Here is an 18,111-nt window from a genome sequence, read left to right as displayed (position 1 = left end):
CTTCCCCTCCTCCTCCTCAAGAGCTGCGCTCTAATTCGGCGTTACAGGGGATTGTAAACGTCTTTCATTTTGTCTATTGCAAGTTTGACTATGATGCATTTTGTTCAGTGGTAATGTAAGCGACGGTGGTAAAACTGCGCCCGCCGGACGAACAGTTTGGTGGACTACAATATTTTACGAGAAGACCTCTCCCCAAATGGAGCGCAAGGTTCACCAACAAATCGCACACGGCTATTGTTTTCCGCTATAAAAGCATAAATATCAATTTACATACATAATAGGGAGGTATGACTGTCTACGACGACTCTCAATGAATTTTTACAAAACTTTTTCCTAAACATAAGCACAGTCGGTATACCAACAATCCATACAACGACAGATGCACACACTTTTTTACTCTGTATTCATTGCGGGTTATTTGCTTCTAACGCCCCCAACCAATGCTAATTGAAATATTTTTGCTGGCATATTTTTGCCGTAAACAAATGCTACTGTTTTTGCTAGATGTAAAGCATTTCAATTTTTGTTTTTTATATTTTGTTTTTCCGGATCTTCTAAGAAGAAAGATTTCTTTCACTGCTAATGATCGGAGGATCCGTTAAGCTTCACGCAGGAGCATCATTTCCGTCGTTCGACCATTTGTGAATCTGGCAAGCGAAGAGATATTGTTCATGGTGGATGCCCGAGACCGAGGGAACCGGCCAGAGGGACGGACCAACATTGAGGTCGGAGTATGGGACTCTTTTCTTCGCGCTATTTTTTTTTTTCTATGAATGCTGAAGTTCTCCGCGTCCTTTTCTGCAATCGAGCGTTCACTTCATAATGCCACAGAAACCAGCACGCAAGACAAAACAAGTGTGTATGTCAGGTTGGTCATAAAAACATTGTCTGCAGGTATGCTCAAAGCGTACACACGCACAAAGTCTTCCAACATTATTGAGACGTGTCCGCGGACATTTCTGCCATCGTGCCTGCGGAGAAACTCCGCGTCTTTGTGTACAATGAACGAGGAGTGTCGCTGCGGCTTTCTGGTGAAAGAGAGCCCTAGTGCGCTGCACCGAGAGAGGGCGTACGCTCACCGACGAAGGGCCAGTAGATCCACGAGCTGCCAACCAGCGGGAACGACGGCACGCGGGGCATCTGGCCGAAGGGTTTGACCGTGACCCGCGACTCGCCGCCGCGGGAGCCGTCGGCCGACAGAGCTGCCGCAGGCCCTGGGTGGGCCGCCCGCCGAGGAACCCGGAGCAGAGCTCTGGTCGCCTTCATCGCGGCCGCCTGGGCCACGAGGGCGCGGTTGGCGCTGGGGGAAGAACGCAAACAAAACGAAGGGGGAGCGATCTTTCACCGCGCGCGCACTAGCCTGAGATTGCTCGCGCCGAGCCTGGGGACTGTGCAGACTTCCGAACGGGCGAATGTGACTATAAAAAAAAAGGAGTCGGATATTGACCGGGCCCACGATAAGCCTCTTATATTCGACCTTGCTACTGACGCCATCTTATCGGTAAGATTGTTGAGCACAATCGCACCAAACATTTTCTTTTATTTCAGCCACTGCGCAGCAGGCTGTCGCCGCAGGATCGAAGATAGGGAAGCGCTAGAATGATAACGTTGTTTCACCTACTGGTCTCTATTCTAGTAGGATGTAGGGTGCCTACATGTTTCTGCTCCGCTTTAGGGTGGCTCCAACATTTTGTTACCCTTTCCCAGATTCTCTCCCACCGCCATTTTTTTCCCACTTCTTATTTCGCTAAACGTCAACAACGTAGAGTTTATGCAGTCTCGTCACACTGACAACACTGTGAGGCCACTTCCGTTTCCGTTCAGAAGAGGAGTCGTAGGCTCAGCGGGATGGCGGTCGTTGTAACTGTCGCTCTCTTTATTCGGGTGTTTCATATTTTGAAGTTGCGAGCAGGAAGTGTGCGTAGCTTTTATCGAAACGCGAGTTCTCGCGACAAAATGAAACGCAACAGACCGGCATTGAACGCCGAAACCTCACCGTCGGAACGAGAGCGGTGAGCGCTCCAAACAGCGGAGCAGAGTAGGATGGATCGCGGATCGAGGATTGTCTTGCTGGGGCCGAGCGGCACCAGCTAATGCACGGCACTCTATGGGAGAAACGGGGAAAACTGCAAATTCCTACCTTAGTAGGTTGTTCTCAACGACCAAGCGTTTATCGCGTTTTACGAGAATAACAATTAATATTCTCTGCGCAAATACCAACTACTTTAGGACATCATTTTTTTTTTAATAGGTGATGGTGTTGTTGTCCTTCTGTAGAGGTTTGAGGGTTGCGACTTTGCTGGGCGTCAACTGTGATGTGGTACGAGACAAGGGTTGCCGAGAGTCAATGTGGAGTCGCTGGAGATATCTCAGTCATCATAGCTTAGAAGACAATAAGTTAGAAGGCATTTGCTGGGAATATTCGCATCGTTTCAAGCGCTTGTACAGAGCACTTCTGGTGCAAGCTTCTGCTATGAACTGCAGTGCGGGCTTCTTTGACGAACTAAAGCTCGAAGCGTTTCGTTCATCTGTTGAAAGTGTTATTTATCTAGCAACTGAAGTAAGCGACGCTGGCAGAGTGGGTGGTGCTGCGGAACATTTGATTGTTTTTAATTGGCGCTCGAACATTTCACAAATACCCATCCGATTTCCGAACTCCCGATTTAATGATTGCATCACATATAAAATAATCGCCTTCCAACACCACGTACAATTCATTTTTTGTGTGTGTTTTATCCCATAGACTTGTGTGTATTGCCAGGTGTAAAGCAATGGCCACCGGTGGGGCCACCGACGGGCTCCCGATCCGCATTCAGCCTACTACAATAGAGATAAATGGCGCCATCGTGGGTCTGGTCTTTCTCCGCGAAGTTTCGTCAAAGCGTAGGTCGGAATATGGAGCGCTCGGTTCAGTGCGAGTATCACGTTAAAAGCTGTCCAAAGAAAACACAGTAAATGCCGCGCACGTCGAAAAGAAGAAAAAAGGCCAAATTGTTGATTCTCGAAAAAATGCGTTAGCATTTCGCACACCTGTTATACGTAACGCAGCATTGTAAGTGTAGCCTCCCAGCGCTTTTATGCTGTGTGAACCATAGAGTTATTATAATGTACGCTAGAGGTTCAACTGGCGCTAGTGTCTATGCGACTTCCGGGAGGCAAATTGAAGCAGACATCAACCAGTCTACTTTTGCGGTGCTCCTGTGCATTCCTATGGGAAAACGCGCGTGAATTTTGTCTCTTTGCCGGAAAACAACATGAATAACTTTTGTTATTTCGGTTGTACGGGATAGTATGTACCTTTATTAATATTGTGAAAGTGTAACTGCTTTATTTACACCATTTTTCTTTACCACTGAACGATGTTAAACTTCGTTATATTTCAGTCCCAAACCTACGTTCCATGGTTGGTATGTAAAAAATGAGCGACGATTCTAAGCAAAACAACAATCGAAAGGAATGTAGAGTGCGTTCAAGGTTCGCTGGCATTCCGGTGGCACTTATATATTGCTAATATGCCCGTTCTGTCACTATATGAAAACGACTTCGTCGTGCAGTTTTACGATATGTTAAAAAAATAAACTATGTGGGCTACGAAAGATGTCTTTTTATTATTTCCTATGTTGGGCAGTTTTACTCGGGCACCTGTTCTCTGGCTTCTCCTTATTTGCAAAGATTTGGAGCGTGCGGGTGATGATTTGAACCCATAACAAGCATCTTCGTACATATTCATGAGCAGAAAGAATAAAACAGTACTTATTTATTGCAAATCTGACTATATTACGTGGCTGTCAATTTATTTTTGATGATCTGCATGCACAAGGAGTTACTTATCCAGTGCTACTGCGTAGTCCTTGCTGTCTCTCTTGGTTTTCCACATGTCCTTCTTTCGTTTGGCACGTATGTCCCTCATGCTGCAAAGCGCCGACGCCGTGTTCGCGCTAACAGTGTCCGACAGTGCACATAAATACAAGTACGAAGCGGTTTTAGCACCGTTTTTCGTGCCACGAATTTCAAATAAAAACGCTGTAAGTGATCAATTATTTCTTTTCCGTGACTGAGAAATGTTCCAAGCTACCAAGTACGTACGAATAATTCGTGATATTTGCTGTTATAATCGAGCGCAGAGAGAAAATGCACTCGCTTTTTCCCATAGAAATGCATTACCGGAAGTCGATTTCGGACTGGTTGCTGTCTGCTTCAATTTGCAGCAGCACACTAGCGCCTGTTGAACCTCTAGCGTACATTATAATAACTCTATGGTGTGAACATCCTCGAAACCCGCGTTTACCCTGGTGCAAGCAGATCAGTTTATTTGGCGTGTGCATCAAGGACATGTGCGTGATGCACATAAAACTGCAGAGCCATTTTGTTGTGCGTATTTAATCACGACCAACGTTCGTTTAATATTGAGGTGAAAAGTCGGCGGTTCTGTGCAAACGGCGTTGCCGGTTCTTCTAAGTCGGGGTCACACTGTTCATACATCATACATGAGACAGTCTGCAAACACGAATCACAATATCCATGGTTCGAATGCCGCGTGCTGAATATTCTCCTTGAACTCACTGCCATGCGGCATACGAAGTACGGATCTCGAGGTGGCTCTCCTTTGAATCTGTATGCAGACTGCCCTTTTCATTTATTTGTTTATTTAAAGAACTTCAAAGGCCCGTCGACATCACATGAGGGGGGACTGTACAGTCTGATAAACATGAATAAGAAATGGCAGAGAGCACGGCGACTCCATACAAGCAATATTAAACAACTGAGCACATGAACATAAGCCAAACATTTGCGCAGCTGGCTGATATAAAGCACATAATGACTTGAAAAAAAAAATAATACACATATCCGTTAACATCTCAAATGATGCGAAATATAAATACAGTGCCCTGTTCACAAGGAAAGAACATCGTTGCATACTTTTAATTAGCTAAAATGTATGGGGTAACTCTGAAGGAAAAGAAAAAGTGTTGCATCGGAAACTGAAAACTTTTGTATAATCAGTGTGACCCCAGCTATGAGCCTTGCGCTGCCAGACGTGTTGTGCATATGGGGCCGACGACACCTTGCGCTAGCGGCCTGGTGACATGGTAAGGAGACTGCGCGTCAAAAACGGCGCCGCAGGTCCAAGAAGCGAACCGCGTCCCGTGTGCGGCCACACGTCTCCAAAGCTGGTGGCAGGAGCCTCCCAGGAGGTCGAAAGAGCGCACCCAGCCCGCCATCTGTCGGTGCTTGCCATAAAAAGGTGTTTCCTAGCCAGTTTCCACGCGAAGTCCATCAAACAATACACGACAAAACAGCACGGTCAGAATTGCACGCCTCAAAACAACTCTCGTCAAAACAGCACCGCGTCAAAAAAGCACCGCGTCCAAACAGCACTTGTCAACGCAGCACGCGACAAAACAGCCCCCGGCGTCAAAAAAGCAGAGCTACAGAAGAGCAGGTGCCTAAACAGCACGCCACAAAACAGCTTAGCAACGAAACAGCGCGCACGTAGATCCACGCTGCTTTCTCGCAGTGCGAAACTTCATTGGCACCACGCACTTAAAGGGAATAATTAACGCTAACATTTTCACCAAAACATTCGAATTGCCGTTACGTTTTATTATCTAGCGTCACACGATTATATTCTTACCTAAATATAGGCCAACCCATATGTTTACAAACACGAGGTGTGGGCGCTGCGCGTGCGCGGGAACCTGCCGAAAGCAGCAGCACCGCAGCGGCCTCACGTCAGGGCCGTGTGTGGTTATATACCCCACATGCCATGGGCACGTTGTAGGCCAGCTTCCCAAAGCCGCGAATCACACTGTACATACATAATACAAAAGGCAGTCTGGAAACACGAGTCACCGACATATCCGTGGTTCGAATGCCCCGTGCCAAGCTTCTCCCCGAACCCATTGCCATGCGGCATTCGAAGCACGGATCTCGCGGCGACTGGCGTTCGAATCTGTATGCCGACTGTCTTTTGTGTGATGTATAAGCAGTGTGACCTAGGATTTAGGCCAACAGCGGTGTAAAAGCACACCACCGGAGCATCCAGTCTTCGCTCGGGTTTCAACGTCCTTACGCGTACCGGTTCATCGAGGCCTCGAAGGACCGAGCAAGGCCTCACCAAGAAGAAGATGATCGACGGCAAAAGAGGATGCAGCCCATCCGGTTTAAAGGCATACGCGAGAATCTCGCAGATCATGAAACGTCTTGTTCCAGTATCACTGGCAGCTTTTCATTAACACCCTTTTCGGATGTCGCTTTTCTTACTGCATGTAAGGTGTATGTAAATAGAAGAGTGCATGTCACATAAACTATTTCTTTAGCAGTTCCATTAAACTGAATTGTGATTTTCATTCTTCCTTTGTGTAAATAGGGTGCCGCATTTATATCGATATAAAACGTCAGCGAATCAATCAATCAATCCACCTCATTTATAATACGGCAAGCAGTTCAGCTTCACTGGCTTGCGTTGGGCATCTATAGACCAATTTGGGGGGTGTATGGTTCGAAAGCTACGAGGCTGTGTGCGCTAAACTAATTAAAACAATCACTGTACTATGGGAAGGCTTTGACAGAAGTATAAAGCGATATAGAATTACTGCAATAGGCCAATACTACCAAGAAAATATATTACTCGTTCAAAAAACACTGGAGGATTCTCTCCCACAAGGAGAGTCGAATGAAATGGGATATGATGTTGGAAAATTTTAGGAAATTGGATGAGGCGCATGGGGCTCAAGGCCGGTTAACAACCACAAGATACGCAAAACAATGAGCTTGTCGCCATACTGATCACAGACCGGTGGATCTTCCCCCCAAAGCAGATCCCTATGAGTTATAAGAAAGTGTGCAATTCTCAGACGCCACAAAAACGTTTCATGAAGTCGGGTATTTCATAAAGAGCTTTCCCAAACTCTCAAAGCACGTTTGGTAACTTGAAGCTTGTTTGTGCACTGTATGTATTATCCCAACTACCAGCAGTTAAGAATCGAAGACTTGACCAAAGGCTTTATATCTTAATAGGGTAAACAGGACAGCGATTCGGGAAGACTACCTGCAGACCCGCAAGCTTGTCGGCTTCCTCCTTGTCTAGTATGCCGACGTGACTTGGTACCCAAGAAAATTTTATATTTGGCCATCACGCCAATCAAAGTTCAGTTTATATCGAATTTGTTGTGCAATCATATTTTAGTGCCTTTTAGAAAGAAAACTGCAAGAATTACTTTGCCAGTCAACAAACAGAACCACACTCAGTATTTTTCTATTGATTATGAATTCAATCGCCATTGATACTGCATAGAGCTCCGCAGTAAAAATGCTGGAAATACAATCAAGTCGTTGAATCTTGGATAAGTATTCATAATACACGGCGCTACCGACAAAATCGAAAGCCTTGGCGCCATCTGTATAAACACGAAGATAACTATCATACTTAATTCTTACTTAATTACAGCATGGGAAATGCCGTGCTTGTTGAACCTTGTGAGAGACCAGTCGGAATCAACTCTCTGTGTCTTCCAGGGTGGAATGCTGTCAAAGTTCCGAACGAGGCAGACCTCGTCCAGAGAAAGGTGCAGCGAAGTGCGAAGATGTTCAGTGCGGAAGCTTCACAGTGTTACAATGCTTGGTTTATTTACAAAGCCGCCAAATCCTCGACTTCGTAAGTGAAGTGTAAGTAGGATGCTGAGAGTTGGCTTGGAACCTTGTAAGCATGTGTTAAACTAAGAGATCTACGTCGTTTGTTTATTGACAGCTCATCGGATTCTGCATACAAATCGAGGACACCGGAAGTCTGTAAAGCTCCTGTTGCGAGTCGCAGGCCAAGACGGTGATCTGAAGCTAACATTTTAGGGCAGAAGTCCGAGCGCTTCATACACGACTCCCCCGCAGTCAAGACGAAATCGTACCAAGTCATTCTATCAGTTTTTTAACAGAGATAAAACTTTCAAAAGGTTTCCGGAGTGAAGTCATTTATGCGTCAGCGCTTTCAGGTACGAAATCATTTTTTTTATCAAATATAAACAGAAATCTCTGCTCCTTCATGACCAGGGATAGCAATTTCATTTAAGTCCAGGGAAGGATCCAAAGACAGACCACGGCGCAAAGAAAAAGGCATGAAGACCGTTTTACAAGCAGGTAACTTGAACCAATTTTCGTCCACCAACTTGGAAAGTTTGTTTACGGCTAACTAAGTGCAACTAGAAAGGATACAAGATGATGAAGTATGTGTATTGTCTGTTTAAAAATAATATAAAATAGAAGGTGGCAGCAGGCGTGCGAGTGAATTCATTCTTAGCAAGAATAAAGTCACACTTAAAACAGACCCTGTGGGAATCTGTTGTGTTCAACAAAGGAATCATGGTTGAAAAAACCCCGAGACTGCGGGTAAACGACACGACACTAAAAAGTCGCTAAAATAAGGAATCAGTTGTCTTCAACAAAGGAATCAACAAAGGAATCAGACGAACTTGAAAAGTCGTGTCCGTCAGATATTACCTTATGCATCACAGAATACGGCCACGGATATTACAGGCATACATGTTTCGGAGGATCCCCTGCCTCTATGCTGTGACGCATGACTTTTTGAATAAAAGAGAAAAAAAAAAAACGCAACACAGTGCTGCCTTTTTACAAATCATGATCATCGTCATTTATTATTCCTTGAAGGACTAGGGGGCATTATACAAGGGAGTGAACACTTCAAAAAACAAACAAGCAACTATTTATTAACAAAAACACGCTGCAATTTAGTTATAGGTTAGAAAAAATAAGCCAATGGCTGCAGAAAATTTCTTAGTGTCAGATAAGGACACAATTACGTCAGGCAGTGAGTTCCAGTCGTCACTGGCCAATGGTAAAGTAGACATTTGGTGAGTGACGGTTGAAGATAAAATGAGACGGAGTTTACAAGAATGATTGAGAAGAGGGAAAATGCGGTAAGGAGGCGATAGGAAACTTTGTCTGAGATGACTGTTGTAATAAAATATCCGATGAAGAAGAGAAATACAAGACACCATCTGGCGGTGAGAAAGAGTGTCAAGGTTGGCTGATTGGCGAAATCCTGATATGCTAGCGTAAGGGGAATAGACGGAATATATAAAACGGAGGGCTCTGACCTCTGTTTTATGAAAATGAAAACTTACAAAAACGTAAGTTTTTTGTTGTGGTTGTTTTTTTTATGAGAAAAACAAAACTGGCGCACCATCGTGTTTTCGCTGCTCTATCCCACGATTCAGGTTCCACGTTTGAAAAGAGCTGCAGGAACTGTTCCAGGCTGACGTGCTTACCGTTTCCGGTACTCCTCAGGATCCGTGTCACAAAAATTCTGTCAGACCTCGTCTGGCGTGCCTTGATATTTCCTGTACATCCGTTCAGCCTTCCGTCCATCGAGTTCTTTCTGCGCCTGTGGTGTACTGAAGTGTTGCGTACAGGAACGAGGCCATCGCTAAACGCCCCTGCGCGAATGCAAGACTCCGTCGTTCTTACGCAGCACGTCCTCGAGCAGGACAGCCCCAAAAGAGCAATAAATATCATATTATACTTGCGTCATGTCATAGGTTAGCAAAACTGATGGAGGCCACGTTAGGCCTATCACGGTGTTCTGTCTCACCTGTTACACAAGAGCAGCACGCAGCATTTATTGCTCTTCGTACTGCGACAGCGACGCTCGCAACGCGATCGGCATTAAATCCTGTCGACAAAAACAAAATAAGGTCCACCATAGCCTCCTCTATTAGCCCCGAGAGCGAGCACAAGCGTCGCTGCGGTCGCCGCGCCCGGATTGGGTGAGGTGTACTGTGACGTCAGGGGGAGTACTCCGCTCCGCGATCTCGCATCGGCTCGCCTCCCAGTACCGGTTTCCTGGTTTGGCGTTGTGTGCTGCAAACTCTTCGAGGAGCTGGACTTTGTTTACCTGGTGTGCAAGACGTTGAGTTAGGCCGGTATTGACGTGCTTCCGTACATTTTATAAGCCTGCTTGTCCCTTTTACCTTTAAAATTGGGTTACAAATCCCGAAAGCTTTCGGCGGAGGCAACTCCGCCGATGAACCTCCCCCTCCGTCCACACGACACAAGGCAATCTTGCGAGGGGTCGGTGAAGCGATGGCGCAAGCGTTTCAGACGCTGGAATTCTCTTCCTTGCACGTTCATGATTTAAGACGATATTAGATCCCGCTTTCAAGGCATTTGAAGTGGCATTTATATCATGGGCCTTTGGGTAGTCGGCAAATTAGCTCGCGACCCTGACTCTGCGCTGCCACTCTGCATGCGCTGATTCGCAGATGTTTTAAAGGCCCTGTGTCTGATGATCTCTGAAGTGCTCGTGGAACAGGGTTGTTTTACATAAATACAGCTTCTTCGTGAATCAGTTATATGGTTTGTACACGTATTCAGGCATATTTCTTAGAAGCTGCACAATTACTGGAAATTAGTTTGTATGGTAGCAGCTAGCAAAAACGGCCGAATCGCCCCCAGTTGTCTGTATGATATGTATTGAACTGCCAAACTATGCACGGCAATAGTGCCGTAATATGGAATGTTTATACTTTTTCCTGGCATTCTTTACTCCTGCCTATTCCAAAAATACACCGTTTAGTCTGAATCGTCATTTTCAATTAAAAGAGACACTGCTGCAGGTCCCCAAAAGCTTCCTCAGCCTCCAAACTCCCTACAGCTGGACTCTCTGACATCAGAGGAAAACAGGAGTAAAAGCAAGCATTCGAACGTCTGTCCAGTGGTAGATGCAGCACTAGCAGCAGAAAATGTGGAACCTCTGAAGGGCGGCAGTCTGCGTGAGAAAAGCTTCTGGTATTTTAGCTTCAGGACAATTCGATTTTAGTAAAATCTTAATTTTAGGGCTTAAGGGGCTAATAACGAGCTAGACACCTTCGCTTACGTTTGTTATACATTACTTGAGGGTTGATATAAACAAGTCCACAAATACCACCCGTGTAGTTCATTGAAATACTATCCGAATCCAGCAAAGATCAAATGCAAGCAATGTATATAATAAATGTTCCTTGTTTGTTTGTTTTGTTTTTACTTTCCCCCTGCACTTGGGCTGTCTTACTTGTGATTCTTTCTTGATGGCCCAGACTGTATTTAACATGTTGCTCGAGCAGCATGCAGCTTTTCTGCTTCGGCGATCTTGTTTAAAAACAGAGACACACAAAAAAATAGTATACATAACCTGCCAATTCATTCAGACCATCAGCAGCATTTATTGTGCGAGATGTGAATCTATAGTGATGCTCCTGCAATTGTGGCCATATTTCTTTATTTTCATATACCAGCTGCGATTCATGCGTTCCCTGCCCTGTCAACCATGCTTAAAATGTTGGTTTAAGTTTCGCCTGTAGCTACAGGCCATACCTCAATAAAGGTTCATATAAAAATTTACCCTTCCTACGAAAAACACGCCAAAAAAAATTAAGTAGAAACAAGCGCGCCGTCAGCTAGCGTCGTCACAGCCTCCACAGGGCGAGCGGGCCGAGTCGGGGAAAAATTCTCTCCTCGCCGTGACGTCACCCCGGTTCGCCGTAAGGGGGCGCCACACGAACTTCTCGGGGCTAATACTCACAAAGCCTGTCAGTTCGACGACGGAGCCATAGGGTGCCCGGTCGCAGATTTGGAGCGCGAGGAGCTGGTAGCACAGAGCATTTAAGAGCCAATTCTCTGGGAACCTGAGCGTCAGCGCACAGTTTTTGCGGCGGCGAGGACATGAAACACACATTGTTCGCTCAGAAGAAGTGTGTTTCGGCGTCTTGCCGCTGAGGAACGCCAGTCACGTGGCTCTCCTCTCACGCGTTATCTGCCGCTCTACCTATTCCATTTCGGCGACCGGTTTTCGTGGCGATTTGCCAGGCTTTGTCAGTATGTAGGAGGCTATAGGTCAATACACACAGTTGCGCTTGAGCGCGTCCATAATAAGCCACCCCCCCCCCCCCCCCCACACACACACACAAAAAAAAAAGTTAGTTTTTTTTGTATACGGCATTTACAGAACAAGACGAAAATTCCAAAAGAAATGACACCTCCTAGTTAAGGGAAACTTTCTAGACTAAAAGCAGACGTAACCCTAAAATCGACGAAGAAGTACCGGAGATAAACCAAGAGATTAATTGCTTTGGGTGGCAACGCAGATAAAGACGTTTCACAACAACAAAAAAAGTTTTGATCGCCACGTTAGATCTGCAAAGCCTGATGTAAAGAAAAATGTCTTACTGTTTTTTACGAAGGTTTTGAAATTTGTACACGTGAAACGTCGGCCAGGGTCTTTCACATTTATGTATAACATTTTTTGTGGTTTTCTTTATTCGAAATTCGCTGCGGGTCAGTGCTGCTAACACCCCTAACGCGTGCTAATTCAAAGATTATTGTTGTCCTATTTTTGCCGTAACCGACTGCTACTGTTTTTGCTAGATGTAAAGCATTTCAGTTTTTTCTTAAATTTCGCTCTTCCGGATCTTCTAACAAGAGACAAATTTCTTTCACTGCCAATGATATGAGGGTCCGTTAAGCGGCACGCAGGAACATCATTTTTGTTGTTCGAACGTTGGTGAATCTGGCAAGCGAAGATATATTGTTCATAATGGATGCCCGAGACCGAGGGAACCGGCCAGAGGGACGGACCAACACTGAGGTGGCTGTATGGGACTCTTCTCTTCGGGCTATTTTTCTTTCTTTGAATGCTGAAGTTCTCTATAATATAACTTAGTAGTATTTTTCTATTTCTCTCCCTGCATATACATATCATAATAATAAAGTTAGCACTACAGAAATGTCAAAACTTTATTTACACGAGCTTTTGGAACAGGAGGTTCAAACAGTTATTACTGTCTTGTTGATGATTTTGGGTGAAATTCAAAACTAAATTGTGCGTTTATGGCGAAACTAGATTCCCTGTCAGCCTTAGGAGGGAAAAGTAGCAGAACTGCGAAATATTCGCCATATTCCGGCAATGTCCAACCCCCGCGCTCTTTTGCAATTAAACGTTCACTCCGTAATGCCAAAGAAACCAGCACGTCAAGACAACTTTTTAGTGTTACGCGTTAAACATTTTTATATACACCCAGCGAACACGAGCCAAGTTCTCGCCGCGTTACATCGCATTGGCAAGGTAGGCCACTTCAAAACAATCGTCGCCAAAATTGCTTCAGGAAATTTACGTTGGGGGCGACGACAGTCACGCCACCCGCGGAATCTGTCCTCGCAGGGTCCACGCTGCCTCCCTCCCATTTCTATACTTCAATATAGAATATGCCTAGCGCAGTGGAAGGGCAGAAGACACACAGAAACGCGGACAAAACGCACCAGGTCAGAGGCGCCTCCGTGCACTGTCCTCAGTTGGTTCGGACGACAAACGCTGTGACTATGTACTTTTGCTGTCGTTTGATTGGCCACGCCAATCAAACGACAGCAAAAGTAAAGCGTGTTTCACATGCAGCGGTTTTTGCCCTAGAGCGGCGCGATTTCTGCCGTCACGGCGCTTTGGCCAGCACCAGCGGTTGAGCGGCACAAGCGCCGCAACGGCAGAAATCGCGCCGCTCTAGGTCCAAAACCGCTGCATGTGAAACACGGTTAAGTCCAATAGCTAATACATTGTGCAAAAAAAAGTCTGCAGGCCTAGCCTGAGTCGTGGTTCTTATTTGTACGACGCTCCCGTGAGGCATACAAACACTGTCTGCGGGTATCTTTGAAGCGTACACATTCACGAAGCCCTCCAACATTCTTGAGACGTGTTGCCGATATTTCTGTGATCGTGTCTACGGAGAAACTCCGCGTCTCGTGTGTACGATCTACGAGCAGTGTCGCTGCGGCTTTATGGTGAAAGAGAGCCCTCCCAAGCAGCACGGAATTCGGCCAAGCATTGGCCAATGGCTGGCGATCGTCTTTTGGACAATGGCCAAAGATTGGCCATTCATCGGCCAATGCTTGGCCGATGGCTGAGGGCCAGTGGCCATTCGCCAATAGCCAGAGAAAGGCATGTCATCAGCCAATGGCTGGCCACTGTCTGGCTACTGGCCAAAGGACTATTTCCAGCCATTGGCCAATGATTGGCCAAATCTGTGCTAGTGCGCTGCGCCGAGAGGGCATACGCTAACCGACGAGGGGCCAGTAGATCCACGAGCTGCCGACCAGGTGGAACGACGGCACGCGGGGCATCTGGCCCAAGGGCTTAACCGTGAGTCCTAAAGCCCTGCGCGGATAACAGTTTGAGTATCCGCGTCCGATCCGCCTCCGCAGACTTTGTATCCGCATCCGAACCGCAACCGCAAACTTTTTACATTGTATCCGTATCCGACCCGCATTCGCATACTTTGTATCCGTATCTCAACCGCACCCGCAAAATGTGGAACCATGTCGACGTTCTTGCTAACCACCAGAGGTTACAATTACGTTTAGAGCAGCAAAATCAGCGGAAATCACGCCGACCGCGTACTTCCCCGCCGCACGCGGAATCGGAAACTTTCACCTGTGGCCCCTTAACTTCCCCTTGAAGTCTGAACGCCTAAGAAACAAGGTCATAAAAAAAAAAGTTCGGAAAGAGAGGAGGAGGAGCAGTGTTGGAAGAAAATCCTTTCTGTAATGTTACCGAGCGTATGCGGCCGCCTCGAGTCTCGCGGTGTTTCGTGTCAGCCAGCAAGCAGATACGCCGCTAAGTCAGAGTCCAAGTCCTGATCGGATCCACTAAAGTGTTGTTCGAGAAAGATCGCGGCCTGCAGGCGCCCAAATATATATATTAAAAGCACACTTTTTTTTCTTTTTGCTTGGGGCGGCTACGTAGGTTGCGCGCGGCAGCCCCTGGCATTGCTGGCGCTGTGGCGTCGTAACCGGACGAATATAAACTACCAGACTTTCTTTGCTAGAACTCTAAGCATGCAAAAAAGAAACAGGCAATTTAAGGGCTACCTATGGGCGTGCGCCGCTGATTCCGAAACTTTGCAAGCCGTGGCGCCACAGGGTCGCGCTCGCTCTCGAAGCATTCTTTTGTTTTTGGTAACGTGACCACACCACTCTCTGCGGAGAGGGGGAGGTTACTTCTACTTTCTTGTGACTTGTTCGTTTGAATATTTCTTTCCCAAGAAAATTTTCCGCTTTTTCCCTCACAAAGAACTAGCTTTCTCGGCACGACTGATGCGCTGCATTCTTTACTTTTACTTTTTCTATACATAGCATTTTTGACGAGATGAAATGCACTAACTGAAGCGATCTTCAGTAAGAATCAGATATTTCTTCGGATCCCTATCGTTTCTTGGAAACGCGTTTTGTGGAAATACGTTTCGTGGACAACTTTTCACGGACATACATTTCACGGCACACGGTTCGTCGACGCTGTACGTTTCATGGGCACATGCCCCGGCGACGCTTTGTCGACAACGTATTTCTTCACTAAGCCACTAAAAGCTAGCGCGCGATTCACTAAGGCCTGTTTAACCAAACCATGCCCTACTGAAAAAAACCGTTTGGCGCCCATATGAAAATAAACGGGTCCATACCGGTAACCGTTTAACCATACTGGTCACCAGTTTGTCAAAGGGGTCGCCCGTATGGCTCAAAGGGGTCCCCCGCATGAGCCATAACGGTCACCTATTTGGTAAACGGGTGGCTCGTCTGGGCAAATGGGCGACTCGTTTGGGCAAAGTTGTCGCACCTTTGCTCAAACCGGCGACCATGTTGCAAACTGCACCGGTTTAATCAAACGGCTCTCCGGAGCCCGTTTGATATTGAACGTACAGATCGGCGGCGTGGGCACGCCTAGCGTTTCAGCCGTGGCAGCCAATGTTTTCCGGAAGGCTGGTAGTGCCGGTTCATCGATTTCAGATCGTCCACGTAATGCAAGTAATTATATTTATATTTCAATTGCGCTGATTTTCGATTATACTGCAACTAAAACTAACACCTTTTTTTTGTTTTGTTTTACGTAAACGCGCGACGTTGGTGAGCCGATATTTTCGACAGACCTTTAATACTTTGTCCATCTTTGTTGCCTCAATTTACTTATTGAGCTCGAATCTCTCTCGCAGAAGACGCGACCGCGTGAAAGAATGTACGTCTAGACTCCGTTTCACTTTAATTCAAGACGCAGCGAAGGTAGCACGCGTACACGCGGCTGCAAGAACATCGAGCATTGCGAGAGCACACCCGCCGTTGCAGCACTCAAACTACGAGCTTGCGCTGCGTACTTTCTTCGCTCGGGCGCAAGCCGAGCTCTGGCCGCCCCGCCGCCATTTCCAAAGTTCGAGCGCGCGCGCGCGCGCGCGCTTGTTCTTCGGGACTACAAAAACGCATCTCCCTGGAATGCCTGGGGAGAGGGAGAGGGGCTGTCGTGTCGACCGTGTCGACAAATATCACGGATTACATCTTTCAAGTCCGCTATTGTTATGGTAAGTGCACTGCAACCTACGTGTTGGCAACGATTGACCGTTCTTCTACGCGTACTCTTCTAGATTATCTAAAGAATTATGCAGCGCCTATTCGCGCGGCAGCCAGGAGAATAATTTCCCCGAAAGTCTACCTGTATAGTGTTCACAGATCGCTTGCACGTTTGTACTTGTCTACAGAAGAGGTAATAAACTTCGAGAATAATTGAAAACAATCTTTTGTGTCGGTTTTCCTGTCCACTTACAAGCACCTACGCGACTGCATTTGTTCTACGTGTTTTCTCCATGTTATAAATACGTTTATGAGTTTCGGGACGTCTTAAATATGTTTAAGATAACCAACCTCCCAGACGATACCCATTTAGGGCTAGCGCATAATTTGCCAATTCGAATGGCACGTTCAAACGTGTGGTCACGTGCCATGTCGAACGGGTACTCGTACCATACGGCACCCGTATCAAACGGGTACCGTTTCGAACGGGTACCGTTTCCAAACGGGTACCCGTATCCCATAATCACGTTTGATCCAAACGGATCGACAAGTTTGATTCAAACGGGCGACCAGTTTGCCACCCGTTTGAATTTCAAATGGTTTTTTTCAGTAGGGTGTCCCCCTCCCCTCTGTAATCCAGGCAAGACGCAAAATGCTTGTTACGAAAATAGCAGGATTGTGTACAACGAAACGTCTCAGGTTTTTCGATGGAACGAACACGAGAAGCTTTTCGATGAAACGTCGCATGTCGACGAAACGATCTGCAGATGAAATGTCAGTCGACGGACTGAATGCCACCGGGCAAAACTTTAGATCCGGATCCGCGGATGTCCGGATCCGCTGCCCCTGACATCCGCATCGGAACCGCAATCCGTCAAAATCCGTCTAATTTTTATCCAGATCCACCAGTTTGCTGCGGTTATCTGCGGATATCCGCGGATAATCCGCGGATATGCAGGGCTCTAGCCGTGACCCTTGACTTGCCGCCGCGGGAGGCGTTGGCCGACGGACCTGCCGCAGGCCCCGGGTGGGCCGCCCGCCGAGGAACGCGGAGCAGAACTCTGGTCGCCTTCATCGCGGCCGCCTCGGCCACAAGGGCGCGGTTGACGCTGGGGGAAGAACGCGAACAAAACGAAGAGGCAGCGATCCTACACCGCGCGCGCACCACGCTGAGATTGCTCGCGACGAGCCTGGGGACTGTGGAGACTTCCGAACGGGCGAATGTGACTAAAAAAAAAAGAAGGAGTCGGATAATGACTGGGCCCATGATAAGCGTCTTATATACGACCTTGCTACCGACCGCCATCTTATCGGTAAGGTTGTTGAGCACAATCGCTCCAAACATTTGCTTTTATTTCCACCATTAAAGGGCCCCTGAAAAGAAAAAAAAAAGTTTTTTTTAAACAGTCTGGTTGGAACACGCGTGTCAAAAAATGAATTTTACGCGAAAAAAAAAATTTTTAGAGCAATATTGACGGCGAGAGATTTATTTGAAGTTTTGCGCGCAAATTCCATGGTCATTCAGCTCGGCTTCTCATTGGTAGCGATGGTCATTCAACTCAGCTTCTCATTGGCCAATAGAATGAGTGACAGCTTAGATGTTGGTTTTAAAATCTTTGTGATTTTTTTAAATCGCCTTTTGAATTACATATTTTTAGGTTTAAGAAACAATCCATCGAATGAATGTCGCAATTGTTTACAAACGTTTTACAAAATCGTAACTTCCGTTCGGATACCACA

At 46.6% G+C, this 18,111-nt stretch overlaps 1 protein-coding gene across 1 annotated transcript in view; it reads right to left on the bottom strand.

Moving 5' to 3' along the window:
- LOC121835520 (ecdysone 20-monooxygenase-like) overlaps nucleotides 1–1,374 on the bottom strand; it is a 74,022-nt gene extending 72,648 nt beyond the window's left edge. The window contains exon 1 of the mRNA XM_042289819.1: nucleotides 1,080–1,374. Within this exon, the coding sequence (XP_042145753.1) occupies nucleotides 1,080–1,266 (187 nt within the window). The 5' untranslated portion in view covers nucleotides 1,267–1,374. The remainder of the gene's footprint in view (nucleotides 1–1,079) is intronic.
- Between the last annotated feature and the right edge of the window lie 16,737 nt (nucleotides 1,375–18,111).

This window comes from Ixodes scapularis, unplaced genomic scaffold (assembly GCF_016920785.2).
Source record: "Ixodes scapularis isolate PalLabHiFi unplaced genomic scaffold, ASM1692078v2 PGA_scaffold13__105_contigs__length_92229423, whole genome shotgun sequence".
In the NCBI taxonomy this organism is placed as follows: Eukaryota; Metazoa; Arthropoda; class Arachnida; order Ixodida; family Ixodidae; genus Ixodes; species Ixodes scapularis.
The sequence above is the reverse complement of the archived record's forward strand: the minus strand, read 5'-3'. Positions and strand labels throughout refer to the sequence as shown.